This window comes from Manis javanica, chromosome 3 (genome assembly GCF_040802235.1).
Source record: "Manis javanica isolate MJ-LG chromosome 3, MJ_LKY, whole genome shotgun sequence".
Classification (NCBI taxonomy): domain Eukaryota; kingdom Metazoa; phylum Chordata; class Mammalia; order Pholidota; family Manidae; genus Manis; species Manis javanica.
The window spans coordinates 68,329,574-68,355,384 of NC_133158.1; the positions used below are offsets into that span (position 1 = coordinate 68,329,574).

Genomic DNA, 25,811 nt, shown 5'->3' on the forward strand with positions numbered 1-25,811 from the left:
CACATTGTCCAAGATAGTCACTGTAATGGAAATATTAACATGTAGAGCTGCTGTCATAAAATTGGTAAAATGTGTTTTTTCACTTATAAAGTAATATTATAGTTATATTTCTATCCTATCAATTTCTTGTCTAGCATACTTTTTTTCCCATTTTTGATAGAGCTTCATGTCAATAATTTAATGTCCTTTCACTGCAGTATGTTCTAAACGGTTTCTAAGATTTCATTAGAATTGCCATAAAAATTGAACCAAACATAAAACAACAACAAACAATCAAATCACCACCCAACAGCATCACTCTGTGATGCATAAGTTCTTGAAATATTTTGTAATTTAAACTCAGCAAGAATCATAATACATGTGAGCATATTAAAGAATTTAAAAGCATGGATGAGGATGCAGAGAAAGAGACTCTATCATATCCTGTTGGCAAAAGAGCAACTAAGAAAGCCCCTTCAAAATGCAATTTGGTAGAACAAACACTATGAAAAATGCAAAACATCCTCTTACTCAGCAATTCCACTTCTGAAACTTTATTTTCTAAGAGCTACTCATGCACATATGCACAAATTTATGTTTGTTATAGCACAAGGCTGCAAAAGATCTGCTTGCACTTCTACACAGGAGTGCTTCAATTACAGACCAGTCATGCAATGGAATCTACAATGTGCTCGTTTATGTGAATGAAGTTATGAACAGGGTGAATAATTTGGCCTTATTGCATTTAAGAAAAATACGTATTCAGACTGAAACATATTTAAAAGTGAATGAGAAAATCTGAAAAGATATTTTAGATTTAATAGCAGGAAAAGGCCAGAACTTCTCTGATGGAAAAGAGACTTACTTTCATTACCTAGATATTTATTGCACATTTTTTACTAATGAAGGTTTCTTTTCCCAACAATAAAGAGCTGGTCTGAAAAAAAAACAGTCCTGAGTACTTTGTTTTCAGTAGGAAATACATCTTTTTAGTTGCATTTGACCCAGCATTTCCCTAACTTATTGGACCATGGACTATATTTGTGTGTTTTTTTTTCTGCTGCTCTTCCTTAGGAAACAACTGTTTTAATTAATACTGTGTTCAGTGGGTCTCAACCAGTTTCTGTGAAGAGGAAGTCAGTGTATCTCTCAAACATTTGCTGGAAAGGATTCTTCAACATTCATGGGAATACAGTAATACTTTGCTTTCTGAAAACAGATATAAAATTTTTTATCTGGAGACAAATGTAAAGCTTGTCAGTGTCTGAGCAGGCAAAAAACTGGAAAATGAAACTTCCGTTCGTAAGGCACTTCATGTATGAGAAAGACCTCTGAAAAATGCAGGCCTTACCAGGATGTGGTGAACTAAAGGAATCAATAATGCTATTGTAAATTGATGACATAATGCTATTAGTTCTGTTTTAATAGCATTATCCTGTCAATTTACAGACATACTTTCTTTGCCTTGGTTTTTTTTTAGAGATTCTTCTGAGGTTAACCAGTTAATATGCAGGAGACCAAGCACAGAGGTCAAGGGCACAATCAACACAGAACCTATGACTCTCCTTTCAACACTCGTGTTTACAGCTGCTGCACACATACCACAGCCATGTACCTCACTGACAAGCTGACGGGGCGTGCGCCTATGGGACCAAGTCCAGCCTGAACTGCAATGTGCATGACTTCTTGTGGACAGATCTATTTTTGCACTTGGTGGTGTTTGGGGATAGAGTGGGAGGGTTCGGGGTGAGAGCAGACAAAGCTGATGATGGCTGTAAACAGAGCCAAATGGGCAGCATTTGTCCAAGTAAGTCTCACTGGTCAGTTATGTAATATGTAAATATTGAAGGACTGAACTGAATTCATAAGTTTTGTCTGTTTTATGTATGACAGCTCTTGGAAATCACTCATGTACCAGAAGTTTTGATACCTAAAAAAAAAAAAAAAAAATTGAAGCCTGTCACCAAATAGTTTAAATTTGGAAAAATGCATTTACATGGTCAGAAGGCAGGGGGCACTGAAACACCCCCCACCCCCACCCCGCTGAAGTTGAAAGAGGAAAGGAGGCTCCCAGAGTAAGGGAGGAGCAGGGAAGAAGAGTGAAGCTGTTTTGTCTGAGTTTATTTAAAATTTTATTTTTGGAAAATTCTGGGTGAGGCTTGTCTGTGGAGACTAGCATTCAGCAAAGTTTTGTTTGTGCACTTTGCAGACATTATATTGTCATTTCTTATTAAGTAGGCATCTTTTCTATTGTTCTAACTGAAGAGAATGTCTCTGCAGTCTCTTATATAAAACCCATGATCAGAGAGCCCCGAGAGAGGCAAGCAGGGAAGGTGTGACGGTTAAGGTATTTGCTTTAGGCCACTTCCCACTATTCTAACTGGAACCCACACCCTCACCCCAAAGAGCACCTAACTGAAAGCAGGCACCCCACCCTCTCCTCACCCCAATTCGGGGGCTCCACAGCCAGTGTTTCTCTGCTTCCACATGCTTCTTGGTTTCTCACACCTCTTTTCATAAACATATCCTGACATACTACAGATTAAAATTTTGTCATGTTTTTATGACATTGACACACTTCATAAAAATCCTGACAATGCTCATAAATGCTGATACAGTATCCCAAAGCAGAGTGTGCTCATATGCTCCGGTATGCCACTTCAGTAGTTGGAAAGAGCGAGCTATACTTGCGCTGGTAAAGGACATGTTTCATAAAATATGAGACTTTTTAATAAGTACACCAGTTCCACAGATCTTCCTGTATTTATAGAAGACTCATGAGGTATGTTCTTTATACTCCATCATTTAAAGAATCCAACAATATTTCATTCAATTAATAAATACTAGTTCACTGATGAGCTTTACTCTGTACTTAAATGACCATTCTAGCTTATAAAATATAGTTGAACGACTGTCAGCTAAGGCTGTCTAACTGTGTGTGACTTAAATAGGGCATATATGACCATAAATAAATAAATAGAAGCCTTTTTTTCCCTGGCCTTGTGGTTTAAAAGACAATATTTTAGTCAAAAAAGTTCATTTCCCTTACTACTTACTTGGTCTTGAGCTTATTTCAGAACTAGAATAGACTAACTCCTACTTTTCAAACACAATTTTTATTATTTGAAAAGGAATAATTACTTATGGAAAGGAAATCCATAGCGTGTAGACCTTATAATCTGAAACCAACATACATCTATAAAGCTAATATTGGGATTAATTCTATTACTTACCAATTTACCTATTTAAGCTGAATTTATTGGCTTTGCTCTTTAACAGAGGGTTCCTGATTTGAATATATCACTTACAATTTTTTATCACCTACCTGCATAATAAGAGAATGTGCGCTTGTTTCGATCAAAAACAAACCAACGTTTTTTCCAAGTTTTAATTTTTCCTCCCATTTTTATGAGGAATCCTCGGCAGGTCTTCTCTGTGATTGATACATGATAACAAGTATCAATACTGTGGCCAGCAGTCTCTACATGGCTCCGTAAATCAAAGTCTTCCTTCCGGACAGGCAGATAGCGTGTCAAAGGTCGGGCCTGCAAAAGCACAAACCCATCTCATCTCTAGCTAATCATCTGTTTGGCTTTAGGTCACAGATGTTTAGAAGTGAAAAAGAGCTGAAAAACCTAAGTATTAAAATGCCCATGTGATTATGAGAACTTAAGAGAAACATTATCATTTGGAATCTAAAAAAGTAGATAGAATTTTAAGAAAGATGTTATGATAAAAGGATGGGAATGCGTAAACTCAGAAAGTTGCTTCTATTCCTTGAAATGGAAAGATGAGGAAATGGAAAACTGTCATTAATCTTAACTTTAAAAGAAATACTTGGCACTTAAAACTAGCAGAAATGAGGCATGAAGCTATCTGAGCTGCTTCCTACAGATGAGGACACCTCCATTGTAAAGTCCCTGCCACAACTTAATAATATTTCTCCTTAAACAATCAATGACTGCACATGGTTTAGTAAAAACTACCTCCGCAAGATCTCCCAAAGCTGTATGTTGGCTTACATACACACTCTGATAGAAATGGAACGCAGAGATGTATGTGCTTAAAAGTGAAGCTCAAATGAGTAAGAGGAGGCATCATAGCTGTGCCTGATGAACTGTTAGGATCAGACAACAGGTGTACAAAGAAGCCTTTTATTTTATGATGGCTGGAGTAGAGGTTCCTCTAATCTAGGAAGCACATATCACCATGGATAATACTTCTAAAATGATGCTTTATTTTATTCTGTTAAATAAGCCCACCACTTTGCCCAGGGGAAAATGACCTAATCATATACTTGGAGGCAAACCCTTGTAATTAGGATTAATACAGAATTGTGTCCTTTGGTTTGGCTTCAGATACCAAAAAGGCACGGATGACCTTCATTGTGAATCAAATTTTGGCAGAAGTTTGGCATAATGAAATAAACAAGTTTTACTTTTCCTTCAATATTTTTCCTTTGATTCTGTGGCACTTTGTATGGAAACAGATGTCACAGATGTACTTACACTCATAGCAAAAAGCCTTATCAATAATCTCTCATGGCTGTGCAGTCAAACTGCCAGCAACTCTGAAGAATAAGGAAAATGGTACCTTTTATGTTTAAGTCTAGTAAGCCTTGGTAAAACTGGGTTGAACTTTAAATTACATGGTAGTCAGAATTTTATTTTAGTTCCTCAGAAAACAAAATATGTAAGCAGCCCTTGTCAGAGATTCAAATTCTTTGATGATCAAGATGGGAAGATAAGTGAGTGAGTGGTTTCCTGCAGTTTGCTTGAGTTCAGTAGCCTTGCACACGTGCGTGGATGGGGGTAGCAAAGGTGACATGTATGACAATATAGTGGTTAGAAGAGAAAAAACACTAACACCACCACCAAGAAACTGGGCTGATAACATTATCCTGTTTAGGAATGTTTGCCTCCAAAAGATGGCCCAATAGAACATCTTCCCCTCCTTAACCAAAGGCTTTAGTTTGGGTGTTGCATTTGTTTTCAGTAGTGAATCCAGTTGAATTTTTCAAAGCTGCTCAAAAAACATCCTTTTAAATATACTCAAAAAAATGTGTAGAAGAAAAAGTGGCTCACCCATCAAAATGTTCCACGCATGGCTAGAGTGACGTGTCATTTGGTTACTAGGTCGCCAGTGAGTTTTGAAATAAACACACATTATTTTGCTCACTGATGCACATCTTTCTCTTAGTTACAGCCCCCTCAAGGGCTAATGCGCACTGCCAAAGAAGGCATCCTCAGACGCGGCAGGACCAGCTTCTACAGAATGACCGCCAGGGGGCAGCCCACTCCAATCTATCCAGACTAGCGACCAACCTGTGCCCTTTGTTTCTCTCTTATTTTTACTTCCTTTTCAATCAACTTCTGCCTCTGGCTAGTTTCTTCCTGCAATCGTTTTTCCAGGAGTTCTCTGCGTCGTTTTTCTTCTTCCAGAGCCCGTTTCTTGGCTTCCATTTCCCGTTCCTAATATCATTATGCAGAACAAATTTTAAGACATACTGGTTATATTCGAGTATTCCAACTAATATCAAAAAGAAAGTACTCCCTAGACAATTCTTGGTTTTATAGCCCAGGCTCTTACAATACATAACCTAGACCAAAATACCCATAATAACGTCTCATAGCTTCCAAAATCAACCTATGTAGAAATGCAACAATTATGTTTAATCAGCAATGGAATATTAAGTGAAAATTCAGCTATGACTATATTGAGTTATTTCATATTGATGATGATAACCTCCCCATTTTTAATAAAAAGCCTCACAGATTGTCACCCCACACCAGTCATGACATTTAGCCCTTCTTTCCATCTCTGTCTTCTAAATGACGGCCATGGGGCCTTCCGATTCCTGTTGTTGCTCTGCAGCTTCCTGGCTGAAGGTCACAGAGGAAGCACATGGGGAAGTAGAAGAGGAAAGGAGGTGCCCTTTAAGGCAGGATGCAAAGGAATTTGGGGGATTCCTAAGGAAGTTCATATTCTAGCTTGAAACATATGCACAATAATGTGGGATTTTTAATATTACAATAGTGCAGTTAACATTATCTGGCAAGGAAGCAAGAATAAAATAATGACATTCCTCCTTGCTGCTTGGCAGGCAGAGTGTCCACCAAAGGGAAAATGTGACACAAGGCATTCATTTCAGTCCATGTCAACACTATATATATATTGTAGGGAAGAGAAGAGCCTTAGAGATCATCTCTCTCTCTAATATTCCTAATTTTCAGGTAAGAAAAATGAGGCCAGGAAAGGCTGCATGACTACTCCAAGGTCACATTGCTTACTGAAGCCAAAGGACAGTTTCCTGATATCCAGTGCAAGGTATTCTGACCACCACATCACTGACCTCCAGCATAAAGATATTAAGCCTACCCTGGATTCAAGCAGCCGTGTCTTCTCTGCATGAGCCTGCTTCAAAAGTCTCTCCATTTCCTCTATTCTGGCAATATTTGAAGTGCTGGCACTGAAAAAAACACAAAAGCCTTTTAAGAATAGTTTCAGATTGATGTCTCTTCACACACACACACACACACACACACACAGGTTCCAGAAAAGTGTATGACAAAATACAATTTAAAGAATGTTACTTTCGAGAGTCACTAGCCTGAGCAGCAAATCAATTCAAGTCTCAGAACTGTAGGGGTACTGACTTGCCTCAGTCTAGGAGACAGAACATAGGCAAGGAAAATGATGCCAAAGTAAAGTGCTTCATTCATAAATAAAATCAACCGAAGCCAAATCTTATGAAGTGTGTTCTCAAAACGCTTCCTCCAAAGTCTACAAATTATGGCTTGTGGGGGTCCTTCCCTCTTTAAATACTTCTGTTCATTTTACAGAATTTTTCACGGTGTCTTCTATTTATTTTTACATGTTTTAATTAATTTTTCTGCCAATTATAATCTGTCAATTTATTTGGCAATGTTCCCATTAGTCCTTCCCATTAGTTTAATTGTTCAGAGACATCAGACCAATAAGCTATCACCAAGATTTCATGGAGATGACCCCTAAGGTTTGAAGTGACTTTCACACTATGAAAAGACATGGAGGAACCTGAAATGTATATTACTACGTGAAAGAAGCCAATTTGAAGAGGTTATGGGCTGTATGACTCCAACTATGTGACATTCAGGAAAAGGCAAAACTGGAGACAGTAAAAAGATTAGTGGTTTGAAGTGGGAAGCAGAGAGGGAGGGAGGGATGAATAGGCAGAGCACAGAGGACTTTCAGGGCAATAGAAACACTCTGTATGAAATGATGCAGAGAGGTCATTATGCATTTGCCCAAACCCATAGGATGTACCATACCAAGGGTGGACCCCAAGGTGAACCATGGGATATATGTGTAATTTGGTGATTGTGATGTGCCAGTGTAGGTCCATTCTTTGTAAAATAAAGAGTGTACCATTCTGATGAGGGATATTAACAATGGGGGAGGCTCTGCATGTGTGGGGTCAGGGGTGTCTGGGAAATCACTGTACCTTGCTCTCAACTTGGCTGAACTTAAAACTGTTCTACAAAAACTGTCTTAAAAAAAATCAGTACTGCCAGCCCCATGACAAAATGTATCCATCAAGAGAGGGACAACCTTAGGCATGCTGGATCCTTTAGAAGTTTAACAATTGGGCCGTACTTCCCAGGGTTACCATGGGTCAATTTTTAGCCAGGTGTTTTCTTCTGAGAAAGAGAAAATGTGGCAATTTCTTCTATTTCCATTAACTATTGGTACAAAAGGGGAAGTTATGTTTTCTTCAACCAGCAAGAACTAAAGAAAAAAATCTTTACTTTTCATGCAGAAATTCTTTATCTCCTTTATTGAGAATAGCCAACTGAATGGATGGAAATGGGGCAAACTGCATCAGCTCAACTGAAAAAGCCTGAGAAAAACATGCAGGTCATATAATAGCACAAAACTGTACTAATATTCTATAGTGTTGGCTGTGACACTAGATACATACATACATACACACACATATATTTATATCTCATGTCTCCAATTCACATTGAACTTCACTAAGTCACAGGTCTTAAAAACCCACCAATTAAAAACAAACTCACCAATAGTCTAATCCTTATCTGCTTCTTAGCTCTTTCTAAAACATGCCCAGTTTTTCATGTTGCTTGTGCCTGAACATTGTTAGTTACAGGAAGCTGTGTCCATTCCTTTCTTGTTTAGATAGCATTCTTATTGATACTTAGTTTAATCAAAAATCTGTCTTCCTACAACTTCCACTCACTGGCCTAAGTAGGACCTTGAAGCCATGTGAAACCTATCCCAGTGAATGTTTGGAAATAACTTGATTAGAAACAAATATTTTCAGTCCATGGTTTTCAATATATTTGTAATTTGGGCATAACCTGGGGGCAAGTTTCCAAACATGTATCCATCTTTAAATATTTCTGTTCATTTCATAGAATTTTTCAGGGTGTCTTCTGCTTATTTTATAGTATTTTAATTAATGTCTTGCCAGTTACACTCTGTTAGTTTATTTGGTAATGTTCCCATAAATGTCTTGATTTTTGCTCAAATGAGCTGGATTTCCTGAAAACATTGATAGAAAGTACACATTAACATTTACCACTTCATGTCTTCATAACTTTTAGGCACCTAAAGTCACCTCTATTTTAAAACTATACTTTCTACGCTTGAAAAATTACCTTGGTTATTTTTGTTTAAAAAATTAACTTTTATTCATGGACACCTACTTGTTCTCTACAGCCACCCTTTTGCTCTTGTTGATATTAATATTTCCTTGATCTGTAAACCCCTTCTATTCAGCAGAACGTTTGCTGCTCTATGATACTGAATTGCCACCACTTGATGCTTTTTTTTTTCTGTCGGAATTAAACCTACAGTGAAAAGCCAACCCAAGTACAATAGCAACTTAGGGAGCAGTCCAGGCTTGTCTGTCCATGGCATGTGCGAATGTAAGCAGATGCAGTGCCATTTGGCTTAGACCTCCCATCCGAAGAGAGTATGAAGTTACTGAACAGAAGCTTTGTAATGCTTGACCCTCATCATCCCTTCCTCCAGCCCATCCTGAGGAGTAGTACTTTGTTTCCTAGCTCCAACTTCCGACCTTCAGAAGGCAGGCATAAGCTTCTGATCTGCTGTGTCCCTGCTGTAAGAATGCTAATGACGAAGTCAACGGCAGAAAGACGGTGAGCTCTGCCCACTTGCTTACTTGAGTCATGTTCTGCTATTTTTGTCTGTCAACTGAAGATATCTTTTATATCTAACCAACTTTGGTAAAAATTATATTCATAAAGAAAACCCAAACTTCCATTAAGGGTAAAGGAACCTAAACAGCAGGTTTGAGGTTTTTGGTGCTGAACAGTAACTTTCAGCAAAATTTGAATTTGCTTTTTAAGGCAAATTCTCTTTAGAGGCAAAGGCAAACACATGAAAAGAAAGAAAAGCACACAGGAACACTGTCATACAAGAAATAAATAGGCAACAAACAAAACAGAACAAACCAAAATTCTCCATAAAGACACATACAGCTTCTCTAAGACTGCCTTCAGTGAGCTGATACAGCCACTCAATGGAGAGCCAGTGTCCATGAATATTCATGGTCCAATTAATGTTCTCGAATATTGTTTCAGTTTAAGCAAATTGTTACTCCTTATAAAAAAAGGTCTGATCATTCTCTACTCAGTGGCTCCTTAAGTATTAGGAAAATAGAACAAGCCCTCTCTTCTGTAACACTTCCTAACCATTTTCACATGGTCTGATACCTGGTTCCCTGGACGGCTGGCTGCCCCCTCAGTAAGTTTTCTCTGCTCTTCTGAGAGAACTCCCCAGAATGAAATGCATACACTTGGTGTTCACTAGGGTAGAAAGCAGAACACAAACCTTTGCCTAAAATGAAGGGATTAGCAAGCATCTGAATATGTGGTTAAATCACCAGTTTATCACCAACTTCAGCCACAGATTGCTCTTCCTTGACCTCCATACCCAGTCTTGCCTCCTGCCCCCCCGACTGCCAGAGTTTAAGCTATATTGAGCCATCAACTTCTCCAACATTTTCTCAAAGTCGAAGCACAAGGTCAGGGCTTAGTAAATCAGTAATGGCAACAGTAATAAAATGTGTCATTGTAAGTGGTATTTAGAACACTACATTCTATTAGCCAAATCAGTAATTTCAGCGAAATGTAGATTTTACTCAGAATTGACTCTCAGTTTCTGTTTTCTAAGACCTAATACCTGTTTTCTTAATTTTATATTCTTTACAATATAAGTAATGATGCTGAGAAAGCAAATACATTGTCTGACTCAAGTAACTTTATAATGGACAAAAATGATGTCTCAACAAAAAGCAGAAGGGAAATGTACCCACAACTCTGTGTAATTCTATAATTTTACAAATAGCTTTTTGTGACATAATAAGCCACGAGACTAAATTTATATTGCTAGAATTTCAGCATGGAATTACCTCTTTAATATACATATAATTTCATGGTATTTTAATGCATAATTTTAAAAAATCTTAGAGAAAATTTTTAGTCTTTTCTCTTTCTAGCTGTCTTCCAAAAATTCTCACTAAGGATGTGTTGTCATCATATACATGGCAAACATAGTTCCTTTCACACATTTTCCTGATGTTTTTCATACGATTTCCCATCATTATGAGTACAAACTTATCCTAGGACTGCATGAATTTTTTTAAGGTCGGTGGTGGCACAGAAGAGAAACGTTTTTTTCTCTCTTTTTTATAAGCATCTTCGACTTTGGCTTCAGTTTCCTGACATTCAGAGGATCTCACAGCACAATGAAGTAAATACTAGCACAAATTTCTCACTGTGGTGACTGGTTATCTATGATTGCTAGCACCACGGGGTCAGACCTGTGTGAAGTAACTGTGGAAAATGATCACAGCCAAACATAAGCACCTGCCAGGAATGATCGCTCTACAATAATGCTGGCATGCTCTTAATCTGGCATGCTCAGAAGAACCACTCTCGGTTTCTACTTTTGGAAACTAAGAAAAAGGGACTGGGTGAGCAAGTAAAATAAATTAAATTGTTGCTGGTCACTGTGCTTAAGTGTACAGATCTGAACTTTCTGATGCTTGGTTAAGCGTAATTGAAGTGGTCCCTTTTTAGGTAATTTCCTGCCCTCCCTGAAGGCCTGCTGCTGTTTTCCACCATTAAATATGAGAGGGGGCTTGGGGAGTGATAATTCGGCGTTATGCATGTTGACTTTTAATTTCTGGAGGGGAAGAAGTGGCGGGAAGGGAGAATGGAGAACATCAAGATAGGAAAACGCTCAGAGTATTAATTGATTAAAGATGGCTCAAAAAGAAAAAGAAAAAAAAAAGGTAAGCTATCAAGAGTTCACCATAGGAATATTGTTACAAAATGTTCGCAGTTATCTGGGAAGAGCAAAAAGGAGTGTGATGTTTCCAAAAGGATGCCTTAAGTGCAAGACGCGGGAGAAGCTCGGGAGGGAAGCCAGTCCCTCTCGGGTGGCCACAACGGGAACGAGGCTGGGGCCTTCTTTAACATCGACTTTCATCCCTGCTTTCATCGTTACGGAAGGGTTGCTGAGCTGCTCCCTTTTGTTGTGCCCTTACTCGAAAGGACCACATTTAACCGGTCAGTTTACTACCGTTTGTGAAGAGTCGCGCACAGAGCCAGGCTTTATGCCCGGGCAGCACCTGCTCCGGGAGCTGCTGGCGCGGCTCGAGGGTCTGGGCCACGCGTCCCGCAGCACTGGGGCGTCTCCGGCAGGACAGGCAGTCTGACTGCCAGCAGACCACTCCACACACTCAGGTATCTTTCCCCAAATCGTCACATTAAATTGTTTACAGAGTGCGACACTACACCTTGTAACACTGAATAAAGTGAAATACTAGCCCTTCAAACATTAAATAACGGTGGCAGCAAAAACAATCACCTTTATTCTTTATTACGTATTCCATCCTTAAATTCGGGTCATTCCCACGAGTCAAGCAGCAAGGCAGTTCTCAGGGCTGCTCAGGAACTCCTTCCCTTCTTTGGTAGGATATATTCCAGGAATATTAACATTTCACCCACTGATGCCAGAATTAAAACACACTGTACTCTTGTTTCCCACTGAATGGAGAGCACTTATCTTTTCGTTCTTTTCCCCCACAAAATTTCCTGGCTATAATGTCTGGTTACATTTGTGTCTTTCATATTCTTTTCATTTATGAAACATCAACTAACACAAAGCTAAGTATAGCTTTCTGACATTACTTGTCTCCTGTCTCTGTCACTCCTATTTTTAGGGTGGGGAGAGAGCAAATTATTCAAACCTTTGTAAAGAAAGAGATTATACTTACACGCTGGTTATTTTCCCTCAAAATGCTTTAAATGCCCATCATCCCCTTGTATTCAAAAAACAATCTCTCCATTTGGCAGACTAACAATTTGAGACTGAGAGAGTTCTTTGACCTGCTTTGAGCAACAAGATTAAAGTTCTCAGGTCAAGCACAAAGACCACAGTTTTCCTGCTCCCAGCCTGTGACTTCATTCCAATAAAGGGGAGTTTGCTTCATGGCAACTATCGCATTAGACATTCTCATTTGAGACCTATGTGTCCTCAATTAACATTTTTTGAATTTTGGATTTCTTGGGTTGAAATCATAATAGTTCTTAAGTCAACTAAAATAGATTGAACACAGAAAAATATCAAAATTGAAAGTATGCCAATTTTACTTCTCCTATTTATCCAGCCAACACTTGCTTAATACCTACTATATGTCAAGATCTTTGCTAGGTGTGGAGACCAAAAGATTATCAGACTTCCTCCTTGATATTGAGGAATTTACCAATTATTTATTGAAGAAAAACTTTTATACTATAATGTGATCAATGACCTATTAGAAAAAAGCATTAAGTGAAATGGAAAAACAGAAGAAAAAGGCCTTAAGGGGAGAAATTTTAACGACTTTCCAGGTTTTATATGAACTTGAAAGATGAGGGGAGTTTCTCCAAGCTCAGATGGCAGTAGGAGGCTGGGGATGGCAGAGATGTTATCAGTGCCCAGTAAGCACAGGTTGAGGGAATAAATCAATGAAAGGATGAACTGACTGTAGACAGTGGTATGCTGGTCAACAAGCTCTCTGAAGGAAAATAAAAACCCTGAAAATTAAGCAAATGTCAATTTATATGGAGTAAATACTCCCACTGTGGCCTATTTCACACTACCAACACATCATCACTGATTAGGAGGAGATGTGCACAGCTAGAACTTGCCAGCCAGTATGGTCCAACTCTAGCCCACCACTGACAACAGAGCACTCTGTAAGCATCTGTGGCATGACGGAGCCTATAAATGAATGAATGAACAAACCACATGATTCCAGGGGTAGGACCAAGATGGTCAAAAGCACAGAGATCTGGGAATTCACTGCCCTTTCAATTAATCAGAGCTTCTGTGAGGTATATGAGGAGAAGACAATGAATGGGGACTTGAGCTGGATCTAGAATGCCAGGCTCTGGGGTCTGACTTCATTCAAAATGTGTTAGGGCATCATCAAGGCTTCTGAAGAGGAGGGGTCCCATGATTAGATCTACATTTCAGATGTGCCTGTGGCTGTATTTCCAGGAGACCACCTTAGTTTGCTTCTAAGTATCAACACAAATGTGAATGGTTAAATGCTTACAAATTTTAAAATGCAGAACAGCTAAAGCTTTCCTTTTAATGAATCTTAAGCACAAGAAATCCTTAAACATTCTTATTCTATTGTTGGAAATTATTTCTTCATTTAATCAAAAGCACTCCTAACAAAGCTTGGAGTCAACCAAGAAAGGCCCATAATTTTGAAGCACAGATTATTTGTGAATTGAGATGCAAAGCAATAGAGTATAGGAGAAAAATGGATTTTCCGATGTCTGACTGGCTAAGTCACACAGGATTTAAAGGATGTCAAGACAACCAACCTTCTCCTGCATTGTAGGCTTTTTATGTCTCAGAAATCTGGGCTTGTACATATATGCTGCCCCAAATTGACAGCTTTACGTTTTGAAATCAGCAGGTGGATTTCCAATAAATATATCTTACCTGGAGATATTGTCAGGTGAGCAAGCAGATATGCTGGTCTCCATGCTATCAGAGCTGTCCAGGCTTAAGGTATCAAAGGCCTGGTCCTTGTAGCTGTGATCTGGGTAATGGAAACTGTTCAAGTAGACATTTGATTCAGAGGCTGTGCGGTTGTAAAATTCAGATTTCTGCCTTTGTGCTTCACTCATCTGTTGGTGATTATATCCTAAGGAAAGAACCATAAATATGTTCGTGTGCCTCATTTTTCGTTCTTAGATCTTAAAAGACTCAAAACAGCAACGCAAAACATCTGCCCATGAAACTCAGGCCTAATTTGTTTTGAAGATCAAAGAACGACATCATGCTCGGTGCACGCAAGGGCTTCAAAGAAGTCATCTTGTGAGCCATCTTTCTCATCACTGGATCATTCACACTTTCCTAAGACATTCCTACATCTCAGCACAACTGAGAATAATGCATCAGTACACAAAGAAATAAAAAACAAAGCAAAAGAAACACAATCAAAGGGCCTGAATCCTCTCAGAGCAGCGAGGGTCAAGCAGAGCAAGATGACTCCTAGTGACAAGCAACACCAGGGTCTTAGGACAGTCATTTCTTCAATGGTCTTCAACTTCACAGAATCCTCGAGCTTTTCATAAAACAGCAGGTGGATTATCCAGGGGTAGGATTTGGGAAACTTGCATCGCACTCCTGTCATCACTAATCTGATGACGATCTGAACTGCACTTTTTTTCTCATTCTTTTTTTCCCTCAATTTCCCTTCTCTGTCAATTACTTATTTAAAACATCCAACAGCTAACAATCCTCCCAATGGTTATGATCCTAATTCCTATATATACAAGTCTCTTCTTTTTCCACCTTAACCATCAGCCTTCAGCTACTTGATGGTAGCAATTGTATGGAAATGCACAATTCACATCAACCAGACCAAAGGCACCCTCAGTAACTGGTGTTTTCCTAACCCTGTGCCTCGTCAGCAGGCACATTGGGTCACTGGCTTTGTTTGTGCCCACTGCTATGGCATGTTCTTTGGTAGCTGACTCTGCGAATCACAGGTTCTTCCTCTGAATTCTCTATTAACCATATACACAGGAACCAGGAATCATGCTATTAAACAAATCCCTCAATCCACGACAATAACTTTCCTCTGGCTAGCATTGTAGTTTGCAATCTCTCCCTATCAACTTTACTACCAGGCCTATTAAGAGTTTACAATTGGACTGCTTGATTTTTGCCTTTTTTCTTGGGCTCTGCTTCCATTTCAATGAGGTTTTAATTGGTAATGAAATGGCCAAGAAGCAGGCCAGAGGGCGAAAGAAGGAAAGTGATTTCAAACAGCTTCACAGCTGCTGATTACACCTTTCAATTTAAAAACAGAAACCACGTCCAATATGTTTTAACAAAGCATTATACACAGAAAATTTCTGTGAAATGATTTTAGTTCCATAAAGAGTTTATATGCCATTAGTATTTGCAGCAGTTTTAGATATCTAAGTGAAAATGTGTTAGTTCAGATGAAGGCATTTCAGGGAAAATAACATAATTTCCTTAACATAAGCTGTAGTTATAAATCAGTAACACACACATGTATGTAAAAACTACATATCACTTAGCTAAGGGAAGATGCAAAGCATAAAATAACACAGTGAGACTTCAGAGTATCATTAATCATAATGATTAATGCATAAAGCATTAAATAAAGTCAGTACGTTCATAAGCATGGAGCTTGTGCCTTTTAAGAACAGCAAAAAAAATTCATCACTAAATATTTACCTTTGATACTTGATCTTTTGAAATTATTAACTGCTCCTTTAAAATTGTTTCCAATTATTCATTGTAAAAGGAGGGAGACAAAAAAAAAGCAGAAATTATTTGAAAAGGCCATACATACATCTTTCCTTATGCTTTCTAAAAAGGCTTGTTGGCAAAGAACATTTCCATGTTGGCACCAACTCCTTTAAGGCATTTCCTTGTCTTAGTATGAATGACAAATCCCTAAAAGACAGCCACATAATTTCCAATACATAAGAATTACCTCCTTGGTGATGACATGTGCGACAACCTACCCTTTCCCTTCCATTTCTCATAACAAGGCAATGCAATCCCTACGGTGCAACCAACTTGCTCAGAAAAGAAGAAAAACAGGTGAATGTATTTCTTCTTCCAGCAACCATATGCCCTGCTCCTCAAATATTCCAGGATTTTCTTCTTTCAAAAGTATCACAGAACACAACAATGAATTGACAACCTATGGGTGAGGCAGACAGTGATCTAAAGTGGCCCAAATTTTTCTTATGTGGGCACAATACACCCAGTACGATGCATGCTTTGCTAAGACTGTGTACATGAGCACTCCAGATCACCTTACTCTTTGCAGAGGCTTGGCCTTACATCTGAGAGAATCTTCCATCATTCCAGTGGCAGGACAAGCGCGTTACATTCTGTGGGCACCTTACATGAAAAAGGCTGCTGCTAATGAGCACGGCTTTTCCAACACAGGATTTTTGTATCCTGTGGCTCCATGAGTGGAAATGTTCTAACTTATGGAGTTGCTCATTTCTCCCAAATGGCAATGAACTCAACAGCCACCTGGCTCAGCCTCCTCCCTTCTTTACAATTATCCCTGCAAATGCCAGTAAGGGCATGGACTTCTTTCTCATGACTCTGAATGGTACCAGTGTGATTCTGATGCTGGTTTTGGGATGCAGGCTCACTCTGGCCTTGTTGTCCAATGGTACAGTACTTCTTTCAAAAGAGGAAACACCATAGGAAAGCAGGGGACTAAAACGGCACCTGGCAGGAGGCTGGTGCAGTGAGGTGGTACAGAAGAGGCGTGAGCTTTATCAGGGAGGGGACACGTGAGCCCTGATCACACAGCATCCCGATGTATTTAGCATATGAATGTCATGAAGTAGAGTCTGAATGAATTCATTTTCTCATCAATAAATTCCAGCTCTATTAGTGGCTAAATAAAATTGGAAAAATGTACCACACTTTCAACATGCAATCATTGACTCTGTAAAGGAACAGGACCAGATTAACAAGATTTGATGTTCCCATTTTTAGATTAAATCTAAGTTTACAGAGAAGACCTGAAGGAAGTGGAATGCCTCTGCCTTGTGGGGGGCAAAGTACATAGGCTGGGAAAAACGAGACTTTCCCACCCCCTGAGACTACTCGTTTTTTTATTTTGTTTTTTATGTAGCCAGAGTAACATTCAGCAGTAGGACAGCAACTTAAAAGTAAAAAGGGTCTTATAAATGCTCTAGATCTTGTCTAGTCAGACAGAAATAACCATTTGAAGGGGAAGTTTATAAGGTTTATAAAGTGAGAGCTGAGCACAGCACATACAAGAAAACCTTTTACTGCCTGAAAGAGGCAATAAATTGGATGTGCAAGACCCCTTTATATTGCTTTCTTTTAAATGCCGATCGCTATGAATTCTGGCCAATTGGACTCAAAAAATCCTTGTGAGTTAAGCATTATAGGACATATAGTCTTGCTGATTTCTTCCAAATGTGTGTTATATACTTTAAAACAGTTATCTGGGCCTTCATAAAGAAAATGAGATGACTTAAAATACAACCTGGGCTTAAATTAATCAGCATTTCTAACAATTCAGCCTATCATAGCTCACCTGCTGAGAAATTCATTCTTCCTAACCACAGTCCACAGTCGGAAGATGAAGGTACAAGTCAGGAATGAAGGAGAATGACAGAGAAAGGGAAAAAGATGCAAAATCAAAAAAGATGACAAGGGGACAGGTAAAATACAGAACACTTCCAACATGCAATCATTAACAGAATTAAGTAACAATACCACACCAACAGGCATGGTATCAAGATGTTCACATTTTTAGATTAAACTGGAGTTTATAGAGATAACTTGAGGAGTTAAAAAAATAATAATAAGCTTATGACACATGCACACAGTTAGTCAAAAAAGATTTGTTACTGGAAAAATAAAAACTTTCCCACATAGTCATCAACCAGAAAATAAGGAGAATAAAAACATGAGTACAGCTATAAAACAATTCTTTTTTCCAAGCAGACAGTAACAGAGTTTTTAAGAGCTAAGGTTTAAAAAACGCCATTCACTTATTTGCAGCACAGCGTACCAAACTCTCTAGCAAGTCAGGCCTCTAACATTCTACATCTCTGCCACCTAAGCACAGTAAGCATCTCAATTATTTAAGCCAGACATTTAACCTGTTCTTCCTTCTCCACTAAGTCTTAGAAAACAGGCTTACGTGGAATGAATACTTGGAGCCTCCTAAATCCTTACATCCTCTCATGTAGCCTGTTTTATTTATACCTGACCTTTATAAAGGAGAAACATCAATCGTACACCTAGCCTAGGCACCTCAAATGCCCACTCTTTTCTTTATCTAGATTTTGCATCTTACAAACAGTGCTTCCACAGCACTCATGTTTCCTGTACGGGCTGACCTTGTAATAAAGAAACCAAACAAAGAGGGTCCTGCAGCTGCCTGTGAATGAACAGCAGCTGTACGCAGTATTGTGTTGCATGCAATGTGCAACAACTTTTCTCTATTGTGTAAAAGGAATAATCATTGTAATAAAAATGCCCCATTGTACAGTTTTAAATCTGATCATTTCTTAAAGATGACTTGGCGATGACCTTACTATTTGCGAGAAACAGAAACACCACACAAGGAGGTTGTCATACCTTTCTTGGACTTTCCTGCATTTAACAGAAGACAAAAGGACAAAGATTTCATTCATTCCAAGCGTACAAAGGAAGAGTTCACAAGTTGTACAAAAGCCAATAACCCTTACAATTTTAAGAGTTGGGTTCCTGGGCTCTTTGCTTTAAATTCTGCTCTCAAAGATCTTTGTTTGTATGATTCTCACTGTCAGTTCTATTAAAACAGTGCTGAGTGAAGGAAGGCTTATACTTACACCATTGTCCTTAACATATCCATTATGAGTGAGCAGCAAAAAAAAAAAGTTCATTTAAGTTAACTGTGTAAGTCCAAATAAATGATAAACTCTATTAATAATTTGAGTTAATGAAAATGTGCTAGGTCCAATTTTTTCAAAACCATGGAATTTGATTTTTTATTTGCATTTGATGCCTCAATGAAACCGCCAAGTGCTAGTGAAACGGTTTTAAATGAAATGATGATTCATCCCTCCTGGTCTTTGTGGACCACCTGTACAGGCTTAGTGGAAAATCTTGCCCATTTTACAGTCTGTTGTGGCTCTACGAACTGCAGTCCCTGACCCCACCTCCTCCAGTCTCCCAAAACATGTCACATCCACTTGGATCAACACACACGTGATGGTTCTCTATTTCCTCAGAAGCCATCACATCAGCACCAAATGAAACTCTTTAAGAGGAACACCACTTTAGAGCTGCAGCAAGACTGAAGACTGAAGCTGCAGTCTTCTCAGATGGGCTAAAGGCCTCTCAGAATAACAGCAGAAAGATAGGTCAAGGTCAAGAATCGACTGAGAGTATGTCCTTCATGTGGCCTAAAGGAACTGACTCAGTTTTCCTCTATGAACCTCGCATCAGGATTCCCATTCTTTGAGGGGGAAAAAAGAGATTAGAAAAAGAGGTGAAACATCCTTCTGTTTCACTATATCCTCACACATGGCAACGAGAACCCTCTTACACAACAATGTTAAATGTTAACAACTCTTGATTTACACACATCTTTCCATTTCATATGAGAGCTATTCTCCCTCTCTATTTTAAGAAAATATTTTTAACATTGTTGTGGCCAATCCAAGCTTTGATGTCTTTAGCTGGTGGGAAAAATACATTTAAAAAGAAGTCTATAAATATCACAGAAAAATGCTTCAACAGAACATAGACTTGATCCACAATGAAAGTCAAAATATAAAGGCTCACTTGTGTTTATGACATTTTTAGTATTAAGAATTAGTTAAATTTTTAGCTTATTAAGAATTAATTCAATCAAATGCACTTAATTGAAATGTTAACACTGTAAACCTCTCATACATTATAAACCTCCATGAATACGACAGCTCTATTAACTCTTAAATCACTTCTAGCTAATGATTTGAAAACCTCGTTCAAGTGATATTTATGTATATTACATACACACACACATATATATATATAACATACTCTTTATATATACATATGCATATATACACACACCAAAATTTAAATTTGTATTGTTTTTCTTTTCCTATTTTTCTGGTGGGAAACCAGTGATTATCACCTAGTACCACTAGCAGCAAGATCAAGCAGTCAAAATTGAATCCTAACCTGCTTGGAGGGAAGGGTTTCAAATCCTAACACATGAATGCATTTAGAGAGCAAATGTCCATTACTCCATCAGCATCCCCATTTTCATCCTGGGCATAACTCCATTACCGTATCTATCACATCTTATTGAAAACATCTGCTATGTGCCTTTCTTCCTCATTAGATGATTAGCATTTCAAAGGCAAGGATCATGTCATTCATTTGCATTCTTGGTATCCATCAGCATGCCTGCTCAAAAGTTAGGGCCAATATAAGTTATTGACCTAAATGACTGTGTTAACACAATGAATCTAATCCTCTCAATGAGAAGCTCACCTCTGAAACCTCATTATAGTAATTTCTTCCATCCCCAGAAAGCAAGCCAGAAAAAAAATGGGGTTATTTGAGAACCCCAATATAAATGAATGCATTATTACAAATAAAATATGCTGAAAGTCAGCCTACCTGAAAACCTATGATCCCAAAGACTAAAGGCCCAGACCACATTAAAAAGCCTAAGGGAATGTCCTGGGTCACTAGTACTCTGTTTACTGTGACAATTCAATGACTCCTTAACACATGATTCAACAGAGTGACTCAGCCACAAACGAGGTGAGTAACTTAACTAAATTCCCTGGTAATCTCTCTGAACCTCGGTGGTCTATCTTTTCTTCCTACCAACCAAACCGGGAGGTTAGTAATTCTCTGTGGGCCTTTCTGGTTTGAGAATTATGTTGACTCTATAAAGCACATTTTCCCAGCCATATGTGTCATAGGAAAAGTTACCTTAGGACAACAAGGAGATCCATATCTGTCTCCAAAGGAGACTCATTCAGAGTAAAAGTGAGGACTTTGGTCGATCCCCTCACTAAGGATCCTCACTTCTGCTCTCATCCCCTCTCCGCGAACTCTGATGCTGAGCATACAACACTGACTGAAGGGTACATACCTCTGAGCATCCTCCGAGATTCTGAGTCTTTGCCCATGGCTGCTAGGGAGTGAGGGAGCACGCTGCCACAGCTGTTGCTCTGTCCCAGCGGCAGGTGAGCCTGCGAGAACCAGGAGGAAATACTTCAGACAGGCCGAATGGTCCTTTAGAACATGGCCACATCCCTGTTTCCGTGGCTCCTGTCTAAGTGCACATGGCAGGGAAGTGGGTTTGAGTCTTATGAGGCATAGGGCAAAGGCCAGTGGCTGTCCCTCTAGAGTTGCTCCATGGGAATCTCAACCTCACAGCAATTCTTCCAGTGGCAGCAGTTCCAAAATGAAGGCAGATTTTTAAAAAAACTGTCCAAAACCTTCTTAGAGAAGGACTCAAAGTTCTTCATGCATAAGGAGCAGGGCAGACACAGGGACAAGAACACATGCACATCATGCACGAGGACAGAGAAGGCCTGTACTTGCTACTAACGAGTGCGCCAGTTTCCATCCTCCACAGCTAGTGAGGGGGCTGAAAGCTGGAGATACCTGCCAACTACCGCAGTGGGTTTGGCACTCTTCTTACATAGAAAATCTCTAATCTAAGATATGCTTGGAATACCAGTTTATAGAATAGATGAAAACAAAGTTTTTGTCTGAGTAAGGGCAAGGAAAGGGCCTAAAAAGAACATCCTTTTCATTGGCCTTTCTCCCTCTTCCTTCACTGACCCCATCCCCAGCATGTCAGCAGAACATGAGTGAGGGCTCAAGGGCCAGATCACATTCCAGCTTCACTGTTGACCAGCTGAGGGCACTTGGCTTCTACACACCTCGGTTTATCCACATGTACAACGGGATAATAATTAGTAACTCTGGTGGATCTCAAAATGAGACAATCCACATAAAGGGCTTAATATAGGGTTGGGCTCATAGAAATGACCCAAAAATATTTGTTGCTGTTAATCCTGGAATCCAGAGCTTATATCTTACAATTTTCAGGTCAGGGATACAGCCAACAGAAGTCTGTCACATAAGTGAATGCCACCCACCACTTGTGTGGTGATGGTGGAAAATATCCTGGACCCTGTTCTTTGGTCCCAGAATGTGTAATTCCAGATGTCCTCTGAGAGGGATAGAAAATATAATTTCATTACATGTCTGCCTAACAAGCAACTTAATGGTTTACTAGTTGGCATTTTCTCTAAGAGCCTTTGCATGTCAGTCAACTTAAGGACAAGAAGACTCACTAAATGCGAGGCCCACGGTTCACCCCATGTCCTACCTTTGGGGCGGTGCTTCTCCCCATAGTAGCACTGCTGAAATGTGGGGATATGGAAGGTGTGGTTTTCTTTCGAGGCAAAGTGTCACTCAGATACAGGCCTTCTTTATGCTGTTTTTTCCTTTCTTCCAGACTTCTAAAGTGCTTTAAATGCAAATGTAAAGCAGAATAGCAAAACTTGACTAAGCAAAACAAGTTACTGAAGAAATTAAGAAGTAGGCATTTATAAAGCAGCTTTGGAATTTTAAGACAGAATTAAAGAAAAAAAATTATTCAACTTAAACTTGGGTTTGCTAACAGACTTGGGCTACCATTTGATGTAAGATACATAGACCCTCGAAGAATTTGTTACTGAATATATAATCTAAAAAAAAATTGAATCTTTCACTTTCAGTTAGTGCCTGCTGTTTTGGAACCTCAGGAAGACTTACAAATTACTGTGATGACTGCCATGTGGATGGCGGAATAGCCAGTGGAGAAAGCAAGTACGCAGCTTCTCCACTTGTCTGCCTAGACAGCTCTGTGTGACAGCACAGATCCCAGGGAGAGAACAGGAAGGGAGAAGGAAGACAAGGAGAGAGAGAGCAAATGAACAGGGAAGTGGTTTTAAAGATGGACTATTTCAATCCCATAAAAACACTCCAAATCCACGTTTCCATATAAGGAAGGCATCCTTCCTTCCCAGTTACTCTTTTATTTAAAAACGATCTCAGTCAAAAAGCCCCTTAGAAAACTCTCACATTTAAAAATCCTCCTGACTTTTTTTTTCAGATTCCTAAGGCAAATTTTTGGCATTTGAAATTTATCCTAATTTTTCTTTGCTTTGCCCAAAAATGTCTTCAGTAGTAAAGTTATTTCTTAATTCAAGATTCCTTGAGTTTGGTCATTTCTATACTAAGCTCAGTTTTTTGACATACATAAAAATTAATGTGAAAATTTGAGTTACCCAGTTTATTAGCAATCTTCAAACATGCCAATCATGAAAAATATCTGCCTTTTAACCTTACGACTATCTATTTATTCTGGTTAATATTTATTAATCTAAAAATAGTGAGGAGATACAGTTCTTTAACCAAAGGCAACAGATAGTAAGGGTGTCTTCGAGAAATGCAATGACTAGACATAGAAAATCAAAGCTTGCCTAATTTGGGGATCTAGTGACTTTGAAACCTTCAGATCTTTTGGGGCCAAATTCATATAGGAATCTGATGATAGTTGACAGGAGTTGCAAACAGATTTTTTTGAATACCTAAGTATGAATATGCACTGAATATACTAAAAAGGGGGGGACATTTATAATTTATAAAATAATTTCATATTATAATTCATAAAACAGTTTTATAAAAATTATTTATTTAAAAAATCCAGTCAATAAGTCAATAAAAAGTCTTGTTCTATGAGCCAAAGTACACTACTTGTGGTATGACTTTTTTACTTATACTGAACCTCAGTTCCCTAAATGTCAATATGGCATAAATTCTTATTTCATGGGATTGTTAGAAGGGAGAAATGAGATACTTATTTGTAAAATGTTTACCAAGTTTTGACACATACAAGGGAGTGGTGTCTATTATCATAGATTTGATAATGTTCAAGAAAAATACTTGATGTTGACACTGCAATTTTCTATAACATGGATTTTACGGAAATGATTAATATTATTTTGAAAAATACCAGAGATAAGTCACAATGTTTTGGTTGAATGGAAACTGATGCATAAGGATATGAAACCAGCTCTAACATATTAAAAGCCAGAGAGGACAAAGTCTCAAACTTTATAACAACCCAACACCCTCAGAACACACTAAGTGTCCTTTAAACAAAAAATTCCCAGCAAAGGAGCATGCACCTTGTCTTTTTAAAAATAATTTTTGGAAAAGTTGGAGAAAGATTCCACATACGTAACTTTGCTGTCAAGATCAAATGCCCCAACTCTGAACATCAGTGTCTAGGTACCTGTTGCTCCTCCGGCTGCTGCCTTCTGTGTTTCTTGGCTGGTAGAGGAGGAGGTGTGTCATTTAAGGGGAAAGGATCGACAGATGCTGCCATGACTTCAGGCCAAGAGGCTGATGGAGTTTGAGTGACAGGATGAAGAGAGAGGGTGGAAGGAAACATAAATCCAGAACAGACAGATGATCTTTGCTTTATAGGAGAAAGAGAAAGCATATATGTGTCCATATGAAATGAAAGAAGAAAAGAAGAAACTGAGAAGCTGGTTGTTTTCTTACATTTTAATCAAGTAGTCACAATCGATGGGCAGTATCTTTCCATTCATCCTCCTGTTAAAATCCTACACTGTAAGCAACTTGCATTAGGTAGGAGGTATTTTAAATTTACTATTATTTGCTCCTCCCCAGACGTTTTTAAAAAGCTTAGCATTAAAAAAATGTCCATACTGCAAAATACAAAAGGACAAAAAATCAAACTGGTAAAGTGATTCAAGCCAACAATTTTAAAAGGCTGTCAGTTTCTAATAAAACTAGGTAAGGTTAGGGTGCTAAGATACTCTATTTTCTTGAACCTACTTCTCCTAGTATTTCACTCTGCACCATGTTTCATGGTTTCTAGTATTGTACTTGGAAAGCAGGACCCCCAAATTGGTATGCTTTTCATCAAACTCAGTATCACTCTGGCCCTCTGGTCAACCAGACATGTATCTGTCACACACACCCTCATTCTCAGTTAACCATGGGTTAATTTTTGACATGAGGAAAGCAGTGAATGAATGAAATGTCATGCCAACACACCTCTTTATTTTGTGGCTGGCTCACCAGCACAGCTGTGGTCGGCCCAGTGGCAACAGCGTCAGCATCAGCGGGGAACTGAGTGGAAGGGGATAGATTCGTGGAATTGCCACATGGCTCACTAAATTCATTTACACTGATATAATCCTAAAAGGAGGAATTCAGAAGTTAAACACAAAGAAAGCAAAGCTGAGGCATGCGAGAGTATTAATGCTCCCAGTACAATGGAGTTAGCTTAGAGCGTTACAGCCAGGTCTGTGGTATTACCAAGTGTTTCACTATGAGAATCATCAGCAATTAAATATGGTGCTTAATCTTGCAAAAAAAGATCATATTCCAAACATCAAAAGTAATTTTTCAGGTGAAATCAAGATGACTACATTATAAATAACCCAACACCTTTGATTTAAAAATATCCAGAGGTATCAACATTCATTTACTCTGTTGACTGTGAGAGACTGTCACTACACATTTAAAAATAATCACACACACAAAAAAATTTGAGATGTAAAACTGACGATGCAACCACTCATTCCCTAATTCAAGGGCCTTTTCCACAAATCTTTATTTCAGATTTCCACCTTTTCTTCTGTTTCTTGATGAGTGTATGAGTA

At 38.7% G+C, this 25,811-nt stretch overlaps 1 protein-coding gene across 6 annotated transcripts in view; it reads right to left on the reverse strand.

Moving 5' to 3' along the window:
* Positions 1–25,811, reverse strand: part of PHLDB2 (pleckstrin homology like domain family B member 2) — a 207,338-nt gene that overhangs the window by 2,907 nt on the left and 178,620 nt on the right. For 2 of the 6 annotated variants that reach the window (XM_037017626.2, XM_073231689.1), the window contains exons 10-19: positions 25,201–25,344; positions 24,410–24,595; positions 22,457–22,597; positions 21,206–21,305; positions 17,651–17,671; positions 15,787–15,822; positions 14,014–14,218; positions 6,358–6,448; positions 5,304–5,450; positions 3,305–3,524 (exon numbers count right to left, since the gene is read on the reverse strand). In XM_037017626.2, the coding sequence (XP_036873521.2) occupies positions 3,305–3,524; positions 5,304–5,450; positions 6,358–6,448; positions 14,014–14,218; positions 15,787–15,822; positions 17,651–17,671; positions 21,206–21,305; positions 22,457–22,597; positions 24,410–24,595; positions 25,201–25,344 (1,291 nt within the window). The remainder of the gene's footprint in view (positions 1–3,304; positions 3,525–5,303; positions 5,451–6,357; positions 6,449–14,013; positions 14,219–15,786; positions 15,823–17,650; positions 17,672–21,205; positions 21,306–22,456; positions 22,598–24,409; positions 24,596–25,200; positions 25,345–25,811) is intronic. The other 4 variants (XM_073231691.1, XM_073231690.1, XM_073231692.1 and 1 more) reach the window with 3 other exon arrangements.